We start from the raw sequence: 22,122 nt of genomic DNA, 5'->3' as shown, positions 1-22,122 counted from the left end.
ATATATATATATATATATATATATATATATATATATATATATATATATATATATATAGTGCGAGGCAATGAACGAGATGGGGTAGAAATTAATAAATCACTTACGAACGTAGCAAGCGATGATAGATTTGTCGAGGTCGCGCAGATTGAACAGTCTGGAACAATTCACTCGGAGGAATTTGTACCCGGTAACGTTTGAAGTGATGCTCATATCTAACTTCCGCATAGATATAGTCTTTGGCGTCTTTATGTTTTATGTAACCCTTGTACCAATTTAGCGAGACCTTTCATTTGTCGAGGTAGATCCTCTTCCTGCGCGAGGCTCGATGAGAGGGCCATTCTTCACATATGTAAATACTACGTCCTTCATTGGCGCCTCATAAAGGCCTAACGAGTGCACGAAGAGTGATACCTAAGTCGGCCGCTTGTTCTCTGGCACTCGTTACAGTCAATCCATGTGCTGCCGCAGCTGCTATGATATCGGGGGCATCCGGACCGGCGGCTTGCACTATGAGCGGGGCGATCAATTGTTTACTTTGTTCCCCGAGCTGGGCAACTTCTTTCCCCCTTTCTAATTTTGTCTCGGCCTCGTCCTCCAAGGCTTTCTTCTCCGCCAACTCTTGGTTCCTCTTGAACGCGAGTGCTTGCCTACGAAGTTCACGTAAATAGTCGTCGAGCGGATTCTTCGCGGCTTGGGACGGTGTGTTCAAAAATGACTTAGCCCACTTGCTTTTGCTTGTCGAGAATATACTTGGCTTGGGCTCGCCCTCTCTTTTCTTCTTGCACTCCTCCTTCCATTTCTCATGCTTGAGCAGCCACGGCCGCTGCATTTTCCTCGACACTAAGTTCCCAAGGCCTCGGGATGAGAGGCTTCGGTGATGGCTCTGGTATCTTTGTGGTTCTAGGTACATAAGGGTCCGGGTTAATAACCCAGGACTGCTTACGCTTCTTCGCCGGAGGTGGATTGGGGGCGGTACCGGTGTCCGATCACCCGCCGGACGAGGACCGGGGGCGGCGTCGGCTGACGTGAATGAGGTGTATTAGGTGAAGCACCACCGTCACCGCCACCGCCACCGTCACCGCCACCGCCACCGCCACCGTCACCGCCACCGCCACCACCACCACCGTACGGGGTGGACTTGTTGGCGCCTCGCCTGGAAACTTGATAAATTTCTTCTGCCATAGAATGAACTGGCGCTTGACATCTCCAAGTCTTTTCACCCCTTCGGGTGTAGCAATGTCAATGTCCAGGTCCTCAAACCCTTGGACTATCTCCTCCACCGTGACACGAGCATAGCCATCTTGAATGGGGTTGTTGTGGTGGAGTGCTCCAGTGGTAAAGCACTGCCGATGGCTACCTTCATGGACATGTTCCCGATAGGATAATACGGATGACATGCTTTCATCTCCTTTATATCGTCCACGGGGTAGCGAGGAGGCTCCGGTGCAGTAATTTCGACCACCAGAGGCTCCGGTGCAGTAATTTCTATCGTCGGTGCACCAGCCGGTGAGGCCTCCGTGGAAGCCACGCTGCTTCTTCTCCGCTGCTGGCTTCCGAGATCCATTGGATGATCTTCATGCTGCGCCCGAGCTGCCTCTCTTTCGGCTACTAGTACACTCACGGTTTTCTTCATCACATCCATTTCCGTTACCAAGCTGCGCCACAACATCTTTTTCCCGATCCATCTTTCTCTTACGGCTTCTGTAACCGTACGGGTCATCGTTACGGGGAACCCTATTTTCCACGGAATGTGCCCCATGCCTCGTACACGTCCTCCGTGTTCGGGATTCCCGAGGGCTTTTGTCAGGGCGTCGTTCTCTCTGTTGAACTTGATCTTCCCCTCTTGAGCATCCCTCATTGCCTCAATAAGCTTTTCGGTGGGTTTAATTATTTTACCCCGGTAAACACACTCCCCTGTCTCCGGGTTCAGCGATCCCCCATGCCCGTACCACCAGCTTTTGGCCCTTGGGTCCCATCCCTCCGTACCTGGACGGATTCCTCGCGCCCTCCGCTCGTTCTCCATCTTCTCCCACCTAGGCTGCCAAAAGCGATACCCTCCTGGCCCCATTTTATGATTGTACTCCTTCTTGGCCGCATTTTCCTTATTTTTTTCGATAGTTCAAGGAACTGCTCCGATTTCTTTTGCTTCACAAAATCTGGCCAATCATGTTGCAGTTTCTCATATTGTCCTTTGAAATCCGGAGTCTTGCCCTGGTTGACAAAGTCATGGGCTAGATTTTGCTTGTATTTCCGGAATGCGTTGGCCATCCTAGAAAGAGCGAACTGTTTGACTAGCTTGCGCCTCTTCTTGTTTTCCGCAATCTTGTTACCCTCCTCATCGTATTTGCGGTATTCCGGAGGTAGAACGAAATGTTCCATAAGCTTTTTGAAGCAATCTTTTTTTGTTCTCTTATCGACAAAAGTGAAACCAACACGTGCCTTCTTTGGCTCATTCCACTCCTGGAGGGTGATCGAGACGTTGTCTCTAACAACGGCTCCGCATTGGGCCGACAAACTTGGTGGCGTTCTTGCTGGGCTCCGGCGGCCTGCCGGTTGCTTCGTCGACAACATCGATGGTGCATGTTTCTCCTGCTTTCATCGTCTTGGTTGCGCCACGCTTTGACGACGACGTACTCGATTTTTCGACGATCCGGCCGAGGGCTAAAATAAGAAAGAGAGTCGCGCGCGTTAGTACACACACATTTATTCAAATCAGTTAGTTGTATCACCAGACGCTCAATATGTATATATATATACCTCGGCGCCGGAGGTGGTTGCTACTTCCAATTGAAGATCGTCGTTTATCGACGTTTCTTCGGCATCATCTGCTTGCTGACGGCGCCCTTCATCTTCACCCTCAAGGTTGAGATAAGAAGAGATATCATCTTCTTCTTCTCCGGTCGGCACATATGGAATATCGCCTTTTATGATGCCGAACATATGGTCTTCAGTGTCCGGATCATAGTTGTCCAGAATCGGGTCAGCTCTATCGTCCGCCATATGTCGGTCCCGAAAACATGTAGTCAAAACAAATTAATTGTGTATATGCCAGCATTATCACATCTCTTCTACATATAAAGAGAGAGGGCGACGAGGGAGGCGAGAGGGGGACGCGTGTATTAGATGTGTATATGCGGACGATCGACCTCGCCTCGCATGCGGTGACCGCGTGACCGAGAGAACGGTGATGGTGGCGAAAGGGGGACGCGGTGACCGCGTGACCGAGAGACCGGTGGCGGTGGCGAAAGGGGACGCAGTGACCGCGTGACCGAGAGACCGGTGTGGCGGTGACCGAGAGGGTGGTGGCGGTGCCGAGGACACATAACCCTCGCCGCCCCCTCTCGATCCCAAATAAAATGTTAAGTTAAAATTTTGATCATTAAGTCTAATTTTTCTTAAGTTAAAATTTTGATCATTAAGTCTAAATTTTGTTAAGTAAAATTTTGATCATTAAGTCTAAATTTTGTTAAGTAAAATTTTAGTTACATTAAGTCTAAATTTTGTTAAGTAAAATTTTAGTTACATTAAGTCTATTACATGTGTAAATTTTTGTTAAATTTTGTTACATATTACATATTTGTTACATATTACACACGAGGCCGGCGCGTGCGCGGTGAGAGAGAGAGGGCCGGCCGGCGGCGCGCGGGAAGGGGAGAGGAGGAGGGCGGCAAGGAGCACGGACGGTGAGAGAGAGACCGGCACGGTGGCGGTGGCGAAAGGGGGGCGGCGGTGGCGGTGGCGCCGCCCGTCACTGCAAACAAAAAAAAAGCCCGCACATATACGGAGGGGGCGGCGAGGGGGGCGGCGCATCGCCGCCCCCCTCGCTGCCCCCTCTCCGTATACGCGCGGGGTGTATGTCAAGTTTTACTTTTTTTAACTTTTAACTTTTTTGTCAAGTTTTACTTTTTTGTCAAGTTTTACTTTTTTTCTTAATTATCAAGTTTTATATACGTTTTTGTTAATTATCAAATTTTACTGTTTTTTTTGTTAATTATCAAATTTTACCGTTTTCTAAAACTAATTAACTAGTTAAAATTAAAAAAAAAACTAAAAAACTAAAAAAAAGGCGGCCGGCGCCCCACACTGCACGATCTCTCTGTCAACAGAGAGAGGGGCGCGTGCGCGCGCGGAAACACAGGCGCGCCGGCGCCGGCGGGCGAGAGCGAGCTAGGCGGCGGCGGCGGCGCCGTGGGCGAGAGGGAGGAGTGGGCCGGGGGCGGCACAGTCGGGGCGGGCGTGGCACAACGGCCGGCGGCGGTTTCTTTCGGAGAAGCGCGACGCGCGCGCGGGAAAGAAGAGAAGGAGGCGGCGGCCGACGGCGCGGCGACGTACGACGAGTTCGGCGGGCGGCGGTGTCGGCGGTCGGCGAGGGCGCGTCTGGGCAGCCTGACGGTGTCTGGGCGTCGTCTTCGTCGGCGAGATGCGCGCGTTCTGTTCGGCGGAGGAAGAAGATGAGCGGGCCGTTCGCGCCGCGACCTTTTATAGGGAGGACCCTTTAGTCGCGGTTGGGGACGCGACCCGCGACTAAAGTGTACCCTTTAGTCGCGGTTGGCCAGACCAACCGCGACTAAAGGGTTTTTTCGCCGGGTTTTTCGTTCCCGCGCTGAAGGCCAACCGCGACTAAAGGTCTTTTTTCAAATTACTTTTCTTTTTCAATTCAGAAAATAAAACTAATTCATTTCAGAATCATAAAATACAAATAATATATCAAAAAATTCAGAAAAATAAAACTAATTCAATTCAAATTCTTAAAAATACAAATAATATATCAAAAAAATCAGAAAAATAAAACTAATTCAATTCAAATTCTTAAAAATACAAATAATATATCAAAAAAATCGAGAAAAATAAAACTAATTCAATTCAAATTCTTAAAAATACAAATAATATATCAAAAAAATCAGAAAAATAAAACTAATTCAATTCAAAATTTTAAAAATACAAATTATATATCAAAAAAATCAGAAAAATAAAACTAATTCATTTCAATATGTTAAAAATACAAATAATATATCAAAAAATTAAGAAAAATAAAACTAATTCAATTCAATATGTTAAAAATACATATAATATATCAAAAAATTCATAAAAATAAAACTAATTCAATTCAAAATGTTTAAAATACATATAATATATCAAAAAATTCATAAAAATAAAACTAATTCAATTCAAAATCTTAAAAATACAAATAATATATCAAAAAATTCATGAAAATAAAACTAATTCAATTCAAAATCTTAAAAATACAAATAATATATCAAAAAATTCAGAAAAATAAAACTAATTCAATTCAAAAATTTAAAAATACAAATTATCAAAAATTCATAAAAATAAAACTAATTCAATTCAAAAGTTCGTTGGCCCCCTCTTCCCGCCTCTTTCCGCCGACCCCCTCTTCCCTCCTCGTCTTCCCGCCATTTCTTCCCTGTCTTCCCGCCTCTTTCTTCCCGCCAATTGTTTCCCGCCAATTTCTTCCGGCCTCTTTCTTCCCGCCAATTTTTTCCCGCCAATTTCTTCCCGCCACTTTCTCCCCGCCTCTTTCTTCCCGCCTCCTGTCTTCCCGCTCCCATTTTTCCCGCCATTTGTCACTACATATAGGTAGCCCGGCTTGGCCGACATCACATCTCTACAATCTCTCATCACTCTCTCATGGCTTCCACCGCACCCACTCTAACCTACCGGCGGGTGGAGGAGCTTTGCGCCTCGAACTACCCTTGCCCTCCGGGCTACCGCGTCCCTGCCGGCTGGAGCCTAAGCGCCGGCGGCGTGCCGGTCCCTCCCGTCCCTCGGAGTGCTGCGCGCCGGGCGGCCATCACGAACCACTACTACCTCGACCTCACGCCGGAGCAGCGGATGAATCCCCGCCGGCATCCCGATAACCAGCATACTTGGGACGCCTTCTTCATCAATCGGCGTGAGAGGGCGCTCGCCGAGGTATGAGGAGGATGGTCCGCCTCACGGAAACTTCCACGAGGCCGGCCGTCGGCTATGGTGGTACGGCCGGACTGCGCGAGCGTCATGGACTACATCACGGCCGGCGATATCCCCGCCTGCGCTACCCTCGGTTCAAGCCACGAGCGCCGCCCGACGACGGCGACGACAGCGGCGACGACGACGCCGGCAACTTAGAAGGCGACGACTACCGGTACAACGGCGGCGGCTATGAAGACTACGAGTATGCATATTATACGCCTAGGCAGGAGTATGACTAAATCACTCCAAATTTCATGTATGCGGGAGTATGACTTAGTCACTCCAAATTTCCTATATGCGGGAGTATGACTTAGTCACTCCAAATTTCATGTATGCGGGAGTATGACTTAGTCACTCCAAATTTCATGTATCATCGGTGCTATCTCGAGTCAATTGAATCATTCGAAAATGGACACCAAACACATCACGGGTAATATAATTCACATGATTCATTCAACAAAGTTTGGTACAATAAATTATTACACATCATTTCTTCCCTTGTGTCCCTGCTTGCTTACGATTGTGCCGTATCCATGGAGCATCCTCATCATTTAACTTAATGCTTGGGTCGGTGTTCACTTTGAAGGGCGGAATTTCAGCAAACATATTATAATCTTCGACATGTCTGTCTTGTCCTCCACTCCCACGATGTTTCTTTTCCCTGAAAGAACAATGTGGCGCTTTGGATCATCGCATGATGTACTGATCGTTTTCTTATCTTTCCGTTTCCTCGGTTTGCTACTCATGTCCTTCACATAGAAAACCTGAGCGACATCTTTCGCTAGGACGAATGGTTCGTCAAGATAACCAAGATTGTTGAAATCCACCATTGTCATTCCGTATTGCTGGTCCACCTTTACCCCACCTCCTGTTAGCTTGAACCATTTGCACCGGAACAAAGGGACCCTAAAGGAGGGTCCATAGTCAAGTTCCCATATCTCCTCTATGTAACCATAATATGTGACCTTTTGCCCATTCTCGGTTGCTTGCATCAAAGCGGACACCACTGTTTTGGTTGGTGCTCTTTTTATCTTGGGCGATCGTGTAAAATGTATTCCCATTTATCTCGTACCCTTGGAAAGTCGTTATAGTCGAAGATGGTGTCTTGGCCAACATGTACAGCTGATCTACAACCTTATTGTCACTCATTAAATGTTTTCTCAACCAAGCTGCCGAAAGTCTCCATGTGGGCCTTCCTAATCCAGGATTCAGGCTTCCCAGGGTTGTCCGAGCGTAAAATATTCTTGTGTTTCTCAAAGTACGGAGCCACCAAGATGGAATTGGTCAGAACTGTGTGGTGTGCTTCAGTCAGAGAATGGCCGTCCATACATATCATTGATTTCCTTCCGATCGTGCCTTTTCCACTTAGTCTCCCCTCGTGCCGCGATTGAGGAAGACCAATCGGCTTAAGGTCGGGAACAAAGTCAACACAAAACTCAATTACCTCCTCATTTCCATAGCCCTTGGCGATGCTTCCTTCCGGCCTAGCACGGTTACGAACATATTTCTTTAATACTCCCATGAACCTCTCGAAGGGGAACATATTGTGTAGAAATACGGGACCGAGAATGGAAATCTCATCGACTAGGTGAACCGGGAGGTGCGTCATAATATTGAAGAAGGATGGCGGGAACACCAACTCGAAACCGACAAGACATTGGATCACATCGTTACGTAACCGTGGTAGAACTTCTGGATTGATTACCTTCGAGAGATTGCATTGAGGAATGCACATAGCTTCACAATGGCTACTCGAACATTTTCCGGCAGGAGCCCCTCAAAGCAATCGGAAGCAATTGCGTCATAATCACGTGGCGGTCGTGAGACTTCGGGTTTTGGAACTTTTTCTCCGCCATGTTTATTATTCCCTTTATATTGGACGAGAATCCTGACGGGACCTTCATACTTGCTCGGGCATACAAAAAAGATGACCTTCTCTTCTTTGGTCGGAGCGTAGGCGGCACGACCTTGAAACCGTTCCGGATGCCGGTCATCGGGGTCTTTCAAACTTTGCTGGTCCTGCCGTGCTTCCTTTGTATCATTTGACTTCCCATACACGCCCAAGAAGCTTAGGATGTTCACGCAAATATTCTTCGTAACGTGCATCACGTCGATTGCGGAGCGGACTTCTAGGACTTTCCAATATTCTAGCTCCCGGAATATAGATTTCTTCTTCCACATGGCTACGTGCCCGTCGGCTCCCTTCGGAACTGATTGTCCGCCGGGACCCTTTCCAAAGATGACTTTCAAACCCTTGACCATATCAAATACCTCAGCACCGAGTGTGTTCCGCGAGGCTTCGGCCGGTGATCTGCCTTGCCGTTGTAATGCTTGCCTTTCTTTCTTCTTGGATGACCTTTCGGAAGAAATCGACGATGCCCAAGGTACACGTTCTTCTTACAATTTGGCAAATGTACACTTTCGGTCTCATGTAAGCGGTGCGTGCATGCATTGTATCCCTTATTTGACAGTCCCGAAAGGTTACTAAGAGCAGGCCAATCGTTGATGGTTACGAAAAGCAACGCTCGTAGGTCAAATTCCTCTTCTTTGTGCTCATCCCACACACGTACACCAGGTCTGCCCCACAGCTGTAAAAGTTCATCAACTAATGGCCTTAGGTACACATCGATGTCGTTGCCGGGTTGCTTCGGACCTTGGATGAGCACTGGTATCATAATGAACTTCCGCTTCATGCACAACCAAGGAGGAAGGTTGTAGATGCATAGAGTCACGGGCCAGGTACTATGGCTGGAGCTCTGCTCGCCAAAAGGATTCATGCCATCCGTACTTAGACCAAATCTTATGTTCCTTGCGTCAGCTGCAAAATCTTTGAACTCTCTGTCGATCTTTCTCCATTGCGTTCCATCTGCGGGGTGTCTCAACTCCCCGTCCGACTTACGGTCCTCTTTGTGCCATCGCAACAACTTGGCATGCTCTTTGTTCCTGAACGGACGTTTCAACCGTGGTATTATAGGAGCATACAACATCACCTTGGCGGGAACCCTCTTCCTGGGTTTCGGCCCTCAACATCGTCACCGGGGTCATCGCCTCGATCTTATAACGCAATGCGGTGCATACCGGGCATTCATTCAAATTCTCGTATTCACCGCGGTAGAGGATGCGATCGTTGATGCATGCATGTATCTTCGGAACCTCTAAACCTAGAGGGCGAGACAACCTTCTTTGCTTCGTACGTAGTGGCGGGCAACTCGTTATTCTTTGGAAACATATTCTTCAACATTTTCAGCAAGTTTTCAAATGCCGAGTCAGCTACACCTGCCTGTGCCTTCCATCTCAGCAAATCCAGTGTGCAGCCCAGCTTTTCAGACCATCATCGCATCCGGGGTACAGCGCCTTCCTGTGATCCTCTAACATGCGATCCAAATTCTCCCTCTCTTTTTCAGTTTCGCAGCGTCTCCGTGCATCAGCAATGGTCCGACCAAGATCATCAACGGGATCATCACGTGCCTCTTCTTCACCTTCCCCTTCACCTTCCCCTTCACCTTCAGCATCCTCCATGAAAGTATCACCGAAATGAGCAAGATAGCTTTCATCATTGAAATCATCCCCTTCTTCATCTTCTTCCATTATAACCCCTCTTTCTCCATGCTTGGTCCAACAATTATAGCTTGGCATGAAACCGTGCCGAAGCAGGTGCATGTGAACATCTCTTGAGGAAGAGTAACCATTCGATTCTTACATTTAACACATGGACAGATAACAAAACCCCACTGCTTGTTCGCATTGGCCACTACGAGGAAATCTTTCAAACCCGCACTGAACTCGCCGGAGAGTCGGTTACCGTACATCCATTGTCGATTCATCTGCATTATTATAATATAAAATATATAATTAACCATCATGCATTTGTTAAACTAACTAGCTACAAACAATATAAATTAAACAATGAACTACACACACATGCACATTTTATCAACGACACATCAAAGGTTCAAGTTGCTAACCGCGATCGAGGAGGAAAAAATAAATGAGAAAGCTCAAGTGTGGCTCCAACACTTCATATCATGTTTGTTTCATGCTCTTGGGGCATTTCATCAAACACCTTATGTGCATAAGAGGAACCAAAAGCAAACCTAACACCCACTTGTGAAGCTTGTGAAGAGAATGGCACCAAATGGCTAAGTGTTGGCTGCTGGGTGGGTATATATAGGGGAGGGGCTTTAGTCCCGGTTGGCCTGGCCAACCGCGACTAAAGGCCTTCGGGCACCTTTAGTCGTGGTTGGCCCCCCACGTGCACCGGCTGGCCACCGAGCGCCCTGGGCCCAGGCCTTTGGTCGCGGTTCGCCTCCCGAACCGCGACTAAAGGTACCATTAGTCGCGGTTCCTGCAGCATCGCGACTTATGGGGCTCACCCGAAGCCTGTTTTTCCACCAGTGTTCTATGACTGATTTTCTACCATTGCCAGCACCGTTCGTCACTCCGTCTAGAAAAGTATGTCGCAAATTTATCTTGATACACATATATGTGTAGACGCATTTTGATGTATAGACACATGCGAATGTGGAGTACATCTTAGGCAACCCTGAACTAAGGTATTGTCCGAATTACAATAGGTGGAGATATGCATTACCAGAGGTCGGCCTAGCACTTGATCGTCTCCATCTGTCAGCAGGGAGTTAGAGTCGGCTGTGAAATCTCACGGTTGATTGCTGCACCCCCATGGGGCTCTCACAGGCGTTTGGATTTTGGGCCGTCCGATCGAGCTGACGTGGCGCGATCTCGGCCAGCCATTCCATCCAGGGCGTGAGGCCCTCCCGCAGACCCGCATTTTATCCACGGGTCCTGTGAAGCCCGCTCGGCCCAGACTCTCCCGTCGCGCGTGGCTATCCCGTCGCTCCCTCTCCCCTTCCTCCTCCGCTCCCAGCCGCCGCCTCCGCTCCGCGCCCGCCATCCAACTGCAGAAGAGCGCCGGCTGGCCTGCCCTCGAGTAGGGACTCATCTCCTCCCTCCACCCTCAATCAAATCACGTGTCCCCTCCACCTCTCCTATAGCAGGCGCTGCGGGATGGCCAAGAAGCCTGCGGCCGGCCGCCGCGGACTCGGCCGCCGAATACGCGGAGGGGGAAGAGCCGCGGCACCTGCGTCTCTCCTCTTTCCGTCCCATTCCACGCCGAATACGCGAACAGCGCAGCGGCCATCCCTCAGCGGGGGCGCGGGAGCGGCGCCGGCGAGCTCGGGTGAGCTTAGGTGAGCTCCGGCGTGGGATAGGTTGGGCAGTTAGAGCCCCTTCGCCTCTTATTTTTCAGGTTGGTCCTCTCTCTCTCTCAAATGTGTTGTGCTGAAGTGCTGAAATAAACGTGGAATCAAACTTCTCTTGTGGAGGAGGAAAGTGGGAAAGCTGCATACGAGGATCTGCTTCCATCCCTGTCGTCTCCGCCGGCAGCCCACGGCCAACGGCCGGCCTGGCTCTGCCCCACCACGCGACGCCTCGACGGCATGTACGGAGAGCCATTCACGTGGTGTTAATTCAGCACAGGTTTGGCCCTTGCTAGGGCATGTGTTTGCCCGTGTCCTTGGATTCTATTTTCCCCACTGATTTGCCTCCTCCTCCTCTCTCTCTTTCATTATTATTCTCTTTTGATCTAACCCTTTTCATCTATGTTTGTGCAGCTCTTTATAATTTGTGCCTACAAGGTGTTTGGTGAAAAGGCAATATGGTTGTACAGAAGGATTAATCCATGTAATATTCTACTCAATAATTTACTTTTTCTAAAAGATGTAAGGTTGCACAGTAGGATTAATCCATGTATTGTATTCTCGTCAATAGTTAACTTTTTATGAAATTTAGCTACAGCAAACAATGGCTTACATGTATATTGTATCCCCCTATCAATTATGTGACTAGCAAAGTAGCAATGCCTCACTAGCCAATGATAGTTACGTGCCCAAATAAACCTATTCAACAAATGAAGTTCTCATTTAGTCATTTGAGCTCCTTATTTCCATCTTGATTTTTACGTTCTCATATTTCAGATAGCTTTTGTGTGGTGTCCTAAGACTGATAATATTTAGGTTCTTATAATAAAAGTTTGTGCAGGTTGATAGGTTATGTGGCCAGCCTCAGATCGGCTAGATTGTGCCAATGGATGCGGTATGACGATACTTTTCTTATATTTTCCTTCATCCTACTACCTATTAGATAGGAAAAAAATGAGCTGGGAAGGTCTTGCTCACATCATTTCTCATGTTGATATTCAGGCCTAACATCTCACAATGTTGCTTGTTTATTCTATTTGATTTATAATTCTAGAAATATTGTATCTTAATTTTTGCCAAACCTATGGGTAAAAGACAAAATTTGTGACAATGCTCGTTGGACTATAAAGCAAATGTCTCAGTTCCACAATTCTATAGCTCATGCTACTTGATTTATGGCCCCTTCTTGATGCCATAGATCTATTTGTTCATGCATATCTTGGTATTCTTTTGCTTTCATTCATACTTCATTTTTTGTAAAACAATAATCCATTTACGTGTTCTTATATTGTGGTTTGTCTATAAGTTTGCTGGCTTTTGTTCATGGTCTTGCTATTTGAGGTGTTAGAGTGAATACATGCTCATACACATGCTTAGCATATCTGCAGTATGGTCCTATATTAATGTATCTAAAAGTTTATGGTTCCTATTTCGAATGGACTAACCCCTTTTGCTATTTTAACTGCAGTCATTCCAGCTGCAGGCTGACTAATTCCATGTTTTGAAAAATGTCTGCACCCGCAGCTGGTATTGCCAGCTCCAACAACGTCTTCATACTGTTGTTAGTCCGGGAGTGAGACCTGGAAGCATCATGCAGACTGCAAGGAGATCCCACCCTCATGTCAAGCCCATGTTGAGAAACCCGACATGTTCCTCGTGGATGGCATGTCCCATGTTGAGGTGGCGGCTCATGGGATAAGAGGCGGGAGCGACAAGGCTTGCATAAATGCGTCCCACGGAGCTCGGAGCGTAACTCCATCTGTCCATCCGTAGGTAAACATATCCTTCATGCTCCCCTCTTCATTTGCTACCTAAACTCCTCACTCGACCTTGAATCTCTAATCTATATCTCTGTCCCTGTGTATATGTCTCCACTGGATCCAATGGATTTTGTTATGTGTTGGGTCTGTTGTGTTCGTTCAAATAGGGTGGTGAAATTGGGAAGGTCTACTTTGATAGGATGGTATCATTGTTATTTTGGTCAGCATTTTTCGTGAATTAATCCCAATAGTAGATTGTAGCTCCACTTCTGTACACCAAAACTGCAGCTCTTTATTAGATAGGGAACCTACGAATTTTTAGGCTTATCATTTGTTTCTCTGGTTACAAATCCTATTTCTACACATGCAGGGATGAGAATCAGGATGAGCCCCTTGCTTTAGATTGCTTGGTCATGTTTTTCAAGTGTCTCGTGTTTTCTGCTCCACTTGGTCTTTCTAGATATTCTGTTTGGTGCCCTTGTTACATCTCTACTGTTTAATTTTCATGTTTGATGTATTCTCCTTGCAGGTGCTATCCTTGGCGTTGGCTCGAACTTGCCAGAGAGGCTCAGAAGATTTACTGAGATAGGCATGACCCATTTACATTTATTCTTCTACTTTGATTTTGGTGTATGCTCTGTGGTTGGGTATGGTGGCGGTGTCGCCGACTGACATAGTAGTTGAACGTGTATGTAGGTGCCTGTATTATTTTCTATAAATAAAATGACCCAATTGAAATGCATAATATAAGCACACGTAGTACAATAAAGTATTGCACGAAACTATTGATCTCACTACGTAGTTTTCCAGTTTTGATCTCTCATGTGTATGACTAAGTGACATCTTTGTACTTGCTTGGCTTATTATTTCTTCAGCGCAAACTAATTGGTTGATGTATTCAGTTTGCATTTGTTCAGAGGTATAGGCATGGGAGACGCCAGAGCGACTGATGGTGTGGGGGCTCGCCGGAGATCAACTCGATATTTCTGATCAGGTTCTCTCAATTCTGTTGGGAGTTTTTTCTTTGTATCTGGTCATGGTGGTACATGGAAGACATTTTTGTAGACTTCTATTATTGCAGCCATGCGAGTCGATGATCATATTTGTTTTGGCCGTTGCTTCATCAGGTCTCATATTGCTTTTGCTGGCAGGTGGGAGGATAGCTAACTCGTGTTTCGGGATACTGGTTGACATTAATGACTTTCCTTATCAGGTCACCTCTATGGCAACATGTGATTGTACTTAGCTTATGACAGAATATGAGATTGTCTGATCCTACACTATCAGATGAAGAGCGGGCTGGCTTAGAGGAATTTACACAGTGGTCAATGGGTTCTTGATGGCGGTCATAGAGTGGTGCCTATGGAGGGGAAACTAGCTCTGGACACAGTGCTGAACACAAAAGCTTCAAACCTCAAGCCACTTAATGTATTTCACATATAAGGAGCACTTAGCCAATGTTTAGTTTTATGTACCATCTCTAGGGGTTGACCTGAAAACTATTTGCTCTGTACGTCTACTCACTGCCGTGTATTGTCCTGTGTATCTGCGTTGAACCAGTGTATGAAATGTTAGCTTTTCTGTTTCCGTTTTAGTGCTTCTTTCTGGTGTTAGTAAGATTATGTATGACACCACACTCACGCTAGGGCTCAACTGAATAAAACTTTTTTTCACTATTGTAAGTTTCTACGTTCTTCAACTGTCTGGAACATGTAATGTGCCTACCTATAAGCCTACAAATTTCGAGCAACAGAACCTCAGTGCACAAAATACACAGACAACAAGGTAGCCATGTTTTAAAAAGTAATCTACAGTCTGATCTAGATCTCTTACATCTATATTATTTGTCCTTCAGTTCCTCTGGATTTTCAGTAATTAATTATGATACCAGCTAATGTTTTCACCAGAATGGGCAAACCGACAGCATGTGTCAAAGGTATTATGGTTGGTTTTTCCCTCTAGCATTTCTACTTCCATCGGTTCAGCACGATCCTTGGACAGCACTTCTTCTTCCTCGAGAGTGCACCTCCTAGCCCGCTAGCTCCTCTACAATAAAAGAGGTGCCACCCTCCGTTCCAGACTGCCAGTGAATCTACACTGAGAGCAAAAAAATTAAACTCTGAACCATATACTTCTTTGTGCAATTCTGAACCGTAGATAAAAATACAATTCTGATATATACACCTATGAATTACCCCAAAACAAAATAAAGTATACGAAGATTCATTTCGCCATAAGACATACCACAATAAAGCACACCAAGATTCAAATTAGCCTGAAGCGCTTTGCCTGAGATCGAATTTGGAGCAGTTGCACTGTTGCAGACTTGCACTTGCAACTTCAAGCAGCAGCAAGATCGGAGAAAAATAAAGATAAAGACGGGCTCCGCACTGGATCCTAGCCGCCTAAGCCTCCTTGGGAACTTGGTCTTGTCGTGGTGGACTGGTTGGGTTGGGGCCTGGCCGCCTAGGCGGCTGGCGCCCTGCTGCTGCTGAACGGTTGCCGCTCGCCGGATTGACTGTCTCCGCCACGCCTTGCAGCTGAACCGTCACCTCCAGGTCGGATCGACTGCTCTAGCGGCCTACCGCGGTAGCGCCATGGATGCACCCAGTACGAGCAGCAGAGCACACGAGTAGCCGAGCTGGAGCCGAGGAACAACGAAGCGACTACAGAAACCACCGACAAGATAATTCGGGAAGGAATCGAGTGACTCAGCTGGATCGGTCTGTAAGGTTTTTTTTTTTGAGCCAAGGATCGGTCGGTAAGTAGGGCCTATCCGTAAGTGTGCTATACACACTGAGGCATAAGTATAAAAACATTTCCTTTCTCGCTAGGCGGGCCATGGCCCAGTCTTGCTCTCACTAAGCTCCACCAGTGGCTTAGAGAGGTCAGCGTCGGCACCAGCAAAGTAGAGTGCCAGCTAGCACAGAAAGCGTGGATCTGGGTGCCTCGCTGACGGCGGCACCGACGTCGAAGAAGAAACGAGTAAAGGATATGCTCCTCAAGAACATTTTGCATGCACGCTTCCACGACGGACAGTTCCGTCGCACTTGTAATGTTCCCATACACGGGACTCTCAACTTTTTTTTTTCCCAAATTGCTCGCTAGCTCTTTTTCCCTTCTTTCTGCCTTTACCATCACTAGAGTCACCTTTCTACATGTGGGGTCCATCTGTTGCCATGGCTCACCTAAAATAGACAGTTCCTTCCATACCTGTCTGATCTACCATTTATGTTGTGATACTTCTACTCTCTTGTCTTGGTACCATACCTAATTTGTTATTTCAATCTACATCTCCTTTTTCAGATCACTTCATTACATGAAAAATCTGGAGTAGAAGAAAACAACAACAAATTGGTACCTCCTACCAAGGCACTATAATGTCACCCTTAAGAAATATAAGTGTTTATTTTTCTATTGAAGTTGTGTGTGATTTAGATATAAATGGTTACCTCCATGCATATTCATTTAGCAAGTGTTGTACCGGTGTTTTTATTATCTTGGAGAAACTATAATATGTAATTGTTGTCCTTTTTCTACTATATAAAAAGCTGCTAAGCAAAAAGGGTCTGGATCAAAATATTATTTTATACTTTATAGTGGATATCGTCTAAAAAAAGATAATAAGACCATGTATGAACATGCAATTGTGCAACACACAAAACTTCAGAACATACAACCACCATAACATCACAACATGCTAAAACACAACTACATTTTGCAACCTCTCTATTAGACCTAACAACTCCTAATAGAAACAACATAGAGACCACCATCCATAAAAAAACCGCACCACTCGGATGTCCTCTCGCACCCCCATGAAGATAGGCTCTTCGGCATGATTTCAATCATTGTTATATAACCTAAAAATCAATGCGAATTTCACGGGATCGTGCGCCAAGGCGCACATTTAAATCTAGTATTAACACGGATAGACAACAGGAAACAGAGCCAACCCGAGGTCGGTTGCCATACACGAACATACAGGCCCGGCATACGTACGTATTCTCTATTCACTGAACCTGCCTCTTTTCATACGAACTGTAGTGTTACTCTACTGGCCCACTAGGCCATTAGCCACCGTCGTTGACTCCGAGTACTGCCCCCAAAACCATGGAAGCCTTTCTTTCCATAAAAGGCCGGGGTCACACTCACACTCACCTGATGAGTGACTGAAGCTGCATCCAGTGGCGTATCACTCGGGCGCAGAGGTGTCCTGCTACTAGAACCTCCCGATTCTCCGAGACAGCAACCGATGCGACGCCTTTAGCCCGGGTTCAACGGCCACATGCTGCTGATGCAGCGATGCCGATGCCAATGTCTGCGATGCGACGCCACACATCGGCCCGAAAATATCGCTGGCCTCCCCGGCTGCTGGTGCAAGTGAGGCGAACTGTCAAATGCATTCCCCCGCCGTCGATCGGCGCCTATAAGTAAGCGGCCATGCACTCTGCCGCAGAACACAGCACGAGACACACCCAGCAGAAGCGAGCTCACTTGTTTAGGTGCGTGTCGCGATGGCCGGCTGCGGAGGGAAGAACGGCGCCGGCAACCTCTACGCCGCTCTCGGCGTCGCCAGCGACTGCTCCGACGCCGAGCTGCGCGCCGCCTACAGGAAGCTCGCCATGGTCCGTGTTCTCCTCCTCTGCTCTTGTCGATTGCTTTGTTTCTTGGCTCTCCGTCTGCTCCGGCTCACTGGTTCTCGTTGGCAGAAATGGCACCCGGACAAGTGCGCCGCCAAGGCCACGGGTAGCTCCGGCGGCGTGGAGGCCGCCAAGGCCAGGTTCCAGAAGATCCAGGGAGCCTACGCAGGTACACTCTTCGTCTTCCTCTGATTCTCTATTTGAACAATGGAATTCATACGGTAGAATTAACGCTCTGCTAGCTGCGTCTAAGGCTTGAGGCATACGTGTTCTGGGTGTAATTTTTAGCTACGCATAGACAGTGACGTTATTTTGAACTCACACGCAGTTCTCTCGGACCGCAACAAGCGGATCCTCTATGACGTTGGAGCCTACAACAGCGACGGCGACGATGACGTAAGTCTCTGTCTGTCTTCCCTTCGTCAAAATTTACGGCCTCTTCGCTGATAGCCATCTTGCCATGCAAATCTGCGTGCAGGGTGCAGGAGAAATACTCGGAGACATCCTCGAGGCGATGAACAAGACAGCCCCACACGTAATTGAGAGCTAACTGATTGTTTTCACCTACGGTTTCGTTTATCACTTCTTGCTGAACCGATGATGCGAGTTCGTGCTGAGTACACACAGTTCTGCGATGCAGGAGAGCGGCGAGGGCGAGAGCTTGGAGGATCTGCAGAGGCAGTTCGAGGAGCTTTTCCTCAGACGACCGTCGTCCTCCTCCTCCTCCTCCTCCTTCCGCTCCGGGGTACCTATAACAATGTCCTTCCCAGGCTGCCTTGATCAGCCAAAAGTTCTTCTATTTACCAACTACTACTATGTCAGTCTGCGTCTTAATTTGTTCATAACTAATGTCAGCTTATATTTTGCAGCAAGATGACCTTGCCAAGTCGTCGTCCAAGATAAGGGGAGCAAGGAAGTAGAAAAGGCGCCAAAAACATAAAATGCAAGACGCCGCTAATTCATCAGTCAGAACTGTCGTGCCTACACTCGCATGTGCACGACCGATGCCACGAGCCCAGTTATTATTATTATTATTTCAGTTAACTTGCCGACGACTTTACAACTGTTTCTGATATAAGCCATGACGTGCTAATAATCCACGGGAGAACCCATGAAACAAAGCTGTCAACAAGCTCCGGAAGCAATCACTCAAAGTTGAATGTTTCAGCTAGCAAAGCCTAGTCATTAAAACTTAAACGTCATCCGCTCATGGAACATCCCATGCTGCGATTTGTACTTTGCTTCTCATTTTTTCCGATAAAAATGTATTAATGTCGGGAAGATACTTACATCTAACATGTGCAACAACGTCATATCCTAATGATAGTACGGATGCACATAACAAAAAATGAGAGCTAAAAAAGGAAAAATTTCTGTTGTAGTGTTTCAGTCCTGACAGCAGCAACACAAACACCACAATGACAACACCTGAAGTCCAATTTTTTCAAAAAGATGCCTCCAAAAAGAAAACAGTGCAAGTTATATATGATCGCCCGACCAAAGATCTTTACGTTTCACCCTGAAGAAAGACATCGCTCTCAAAACAATACATTCAACAAGATCATTGTCATACACAACCAGTTAAGGCCAGACCTTCGATTTTCACCTGAAGTCCAACTTCTCTTGTGCTAGCACCCTCACTTGCATGTCGCTCCTATGAAGTCTGAAAAACCATGGAAGTTTAACCACCAGCACTAGTCCTCAAAACTCAGCTTCCATACCAATTCTCCGCCTCTGACTTCACCATAGAACTCTTCACGCCGCTCCGTCTTGAAACCAGACGGTAGAAAAAAAACATGGGAACACACAATCGAATCCCATCCGATACAACAATCTCCAGGCATGAGCCGCCCAAGGGAGTTCGCTGGCGGGGCCTTCGAGAACTTGACATCTTCGGCCAGATCAAGGAGGACAAGCATCCGATAAATCTCCATCTTGAAGCCAGAGGAACCCTAGGACAGCCACCTTTAGTCATCGATGCGGATAAACAGACCCCGACGCCGCCATCCCTCGTACAGTGACGATGAAGGAGGTTTGGAACCTCCACCGCAGTAGGAGACAGCAGGCGCACCAGAGACATAGCAACGCGGTGACCACCATTGCCGCACAGCCAGCCATCACCCCCCAGGGACGACGAGATACATGCAGTAGTCGTAACCCGCGTGACTCAGATTGGGCATGCGCGGACCGGATCGAGCCATCGTGCTGCCTAGATGATGCATGCCTAGCCGCTTACCATCGATCGCCACGGCGCCGTGCATCCGCCGTCCAAGCCGTTGCATCCCGTCGCCAACCCGTAGCCCGCGTCCAACGCCGTGAGCGCCACCACCTCGCATCTCCCATAGCTTCACCTACGCGTGAAGAGGATCCACCCGATGCGTCTCCTAGCCCTCCACCCACCCATGCCGGCGGCAACAGCGGACAACAAAGCCACAAGAGGGAGGTCTTGTGCTGGCGTTGTTGCCCTCCGAAGCCGCCCCCGCACGAATGACCCTGGAGGAGCTACGTAGAGGTGAGAGGGCGGCCCGGTGGGAGAGAGGGGCCATTGTGAAGAGGGAGGAGGGGGCGGCGGGAGGTTTCTCCAAAAGAAAGAGCCGCTACTCAAAATTAACATGTTCACTTTTTCTTGTAACGATGTTAAGTTTTTGAAAGAAAGGCACGAGATTTTCCTTAATTAACTTATTGAGGCGAAGAAAAATTGTTCAAAGTTATAACCCTCAATGCGACATACCCTCAGAAGAAAGAAGAAAAGTCTACTCTCCCAATTCTCAAAAAAATATGACTCTCCCGGTATAAGGTGACAGAAGTGTTTTTCACCGGCGAAGGTCCACGATCTTGCCCCAATTTTATACGTGTTAGCACAGTCGTGGCCATGGTTCTTGAATTCTTGAAAACTCTAGCATTGTACTCACTCCAAATCTTCCATGATACAAGCATAACAAGCGCGGCCATCACTTTCCTCCCGGGACGAGCATGGACATTGTGGACAGGGTGCAAGAAATTTCCTCCTTCTAGGAAGAGAAGGTGAGACAACGACTCATGATCCCTATTGCAAAAGGTGTATGAAATTTCCTTAATTAGGCCAACCTCTTTGTTGAAGGCGATTCACCATTCATAAGTGGTTTTGATTGATGCACCAAGAGAAAATAATCACTTTGAAGGCCCCCAATTCTTCAAAATCATATTGTTCGTTAGCATGGAGGTTATCTTGGTGAACTGAGCCTTGTAGGTGGAGACAGGGGAGTATCTCCCTGAAAGAATGAGTTTGCAAATGATCGAGTCACAAACATAGCCATTAAGTTGTATTTGAGATGGGTAGTTTCAAAGTCGTGCGAACTCCTCAAGGTGGTGAGCTGAGAGGTTGTTGGAGTAGTCAATTTGTTGAATCCAAGCATTAAAGTGGAGTGCATTCCGAACCAGCCAAGATTTCTTTTTGAAAAGATCTTAGATGGATGGCACAACGACCTTAGAGCAGATCCGGTCAGCCCATGGGCCACTCCGAAAAACAAGCCTTTTGTTGCCATGACATAGAAGAGATACATGTTGCCCTTGTTGCAAGGGATCTCAGTGCCACCCATGGGCGGTCCAGCTTCATTCACTTGAGCCACAACCACCTAAGGTGCAAAGCCCAAGAATACTTCTCCAAATTGAGGACACCGAGGCCTCCAAGCGAGGTAGGTCTACAAATAGAGGTTCTATTAATTTTCATTTGCATTTGGAAGACTTGTCGGTACCTGCCCAAAGCCAAGAACTTATGAACTTTTGGAGGGAAATTAGAATATCAGCCGGGACATCTAAGGTGATGAGGTGGTAGAAATCTTAAGAAACGAGAACCGATTTGGTGAGTGTTGTGCGTTTCAAATGATGAAGAATTTTCATTGCCAAGCGACAAGAGTGTCGACAACCATGACTTCTAGATCTTGGAACTGAATTCGCTTTAGATTATTGATGGAAATACGAAGATAGAGGTTCTACATGGATAAGTTGGTAAGAGTGGTTGAGAGATCAAGTAAGAAGTCACTGAGGTTTATATATTGACATCAAATAGGAGCGCCAATCCTCAAAAACTAGCGCAACATCATCAGTCTTAGAACGATGTTATGGCACTTGGGGTTACTAGGAGCACTTTGCAGACTAACCCTACGGATGCGACACCGGAGATTGGAGAAGGCATCCCGTATTCTGACACTTGACCTGTAAAATCGTGTATGGAGCTACTTTTCGACTAACGTTTACCGATTTCTTATTTAAGAATACATCTCATAGTGAAAACGTTGATATAATAAAGTTGAGAATGCTTTGCTTTTTGTATCATGTTTTACCTTATGTTTTCGTATTTTACAGTGCTCGCTGACTCCTATTCTAGTTGATTTCATCAGGATCCAAATAAAAATACATTGATGGCCAAATCAATTAAAGAAATGATTTTGACATAAATATTTTGGTTAGAAGTAATAAATTTCTTCTTTATAATTACCTACACAACTAAGGTCAAGCCAAAGAGAAAAGCGTAAAACTGCTGTGTCTGCA

At 46.8% G+C, this 22,122-nt stretch overlaps 1 protein-coding gene and 1 long non-coding RNA gene across 3 annotated transcripts; both read left to right on the top strand.

Annotated features, from left to right (window-relative positions):
* Positions 1–11,338: 11,338 nt before the first annotated feature.
* Positions 11,339–12,146, top strand: LOC124682427. Its single transcript, XR_006996281.1, has 3 exons — positions 11,339–11,469; positions 11,604–11,673; positions 12,031–12,146. It is a non-coding gene; the product is annotated as an uncharacterized LOC124682427 (long non-coding RNA).
* Positions 12,147–17,430: 5,284 nt separating this feature from the next.
* LOC124682425 (chaperone protein DnaJ-like) lies at positions 17,431–18,828 on the top strand. 2 transcript variants are annotated; one of them, XM_047217112.1, is made up of 6 exons: positions 17,431–17,577; positions 17,662–17,761; positions 17,921–17,988; positions 18,071–18,127; positions 18,233–18,337; positions 18,462–18,828. In XM_047217112.1, the coding sequence occupies exons 1-6, from the start codon at positions 17,467–17,469 to the stop codon at positions 18,510–18,512; spliced, it is 492 nt and encodes a 163-aa protein (XP_047073068.1). In that variant the 5' UTR covers positions 17,431–17,466; the 3' UTR covers positions 18,513–18,828. The 2 variants fall into 2 exon arrangements, with proteins under 2 accessions (XP_047073068.1, XP_047073069.1); XM_047217113.1 differs by having other exon boundaries at positions 18,220–18,337.
* The last annotated feature ends 3,294 nt before the right edge of the window (positions 18,829–22,122 follow it).

The sequence above is a fragment of the Lolium rigidum genome, chromosome 1, assembly GCF_022539505.1.
Source record: "Lolium rigidum isolate FL_2022 chromosome 1, APGP_CSIRO_Lrig_0.1, whole genome shotgun sequence".
Classification (NCBI taxonomy): domain Eukaryota; kingdom Viridiplantae; phylum Streptophyta; class Magnoliopsida; order Poales; family Poaceae; genus Lolium; species Lolium rigidum.
Note: the sequence above shows the minus strand (reverse complement) of the source record. Positions and strands in the feature narration are given on the sequence as shown.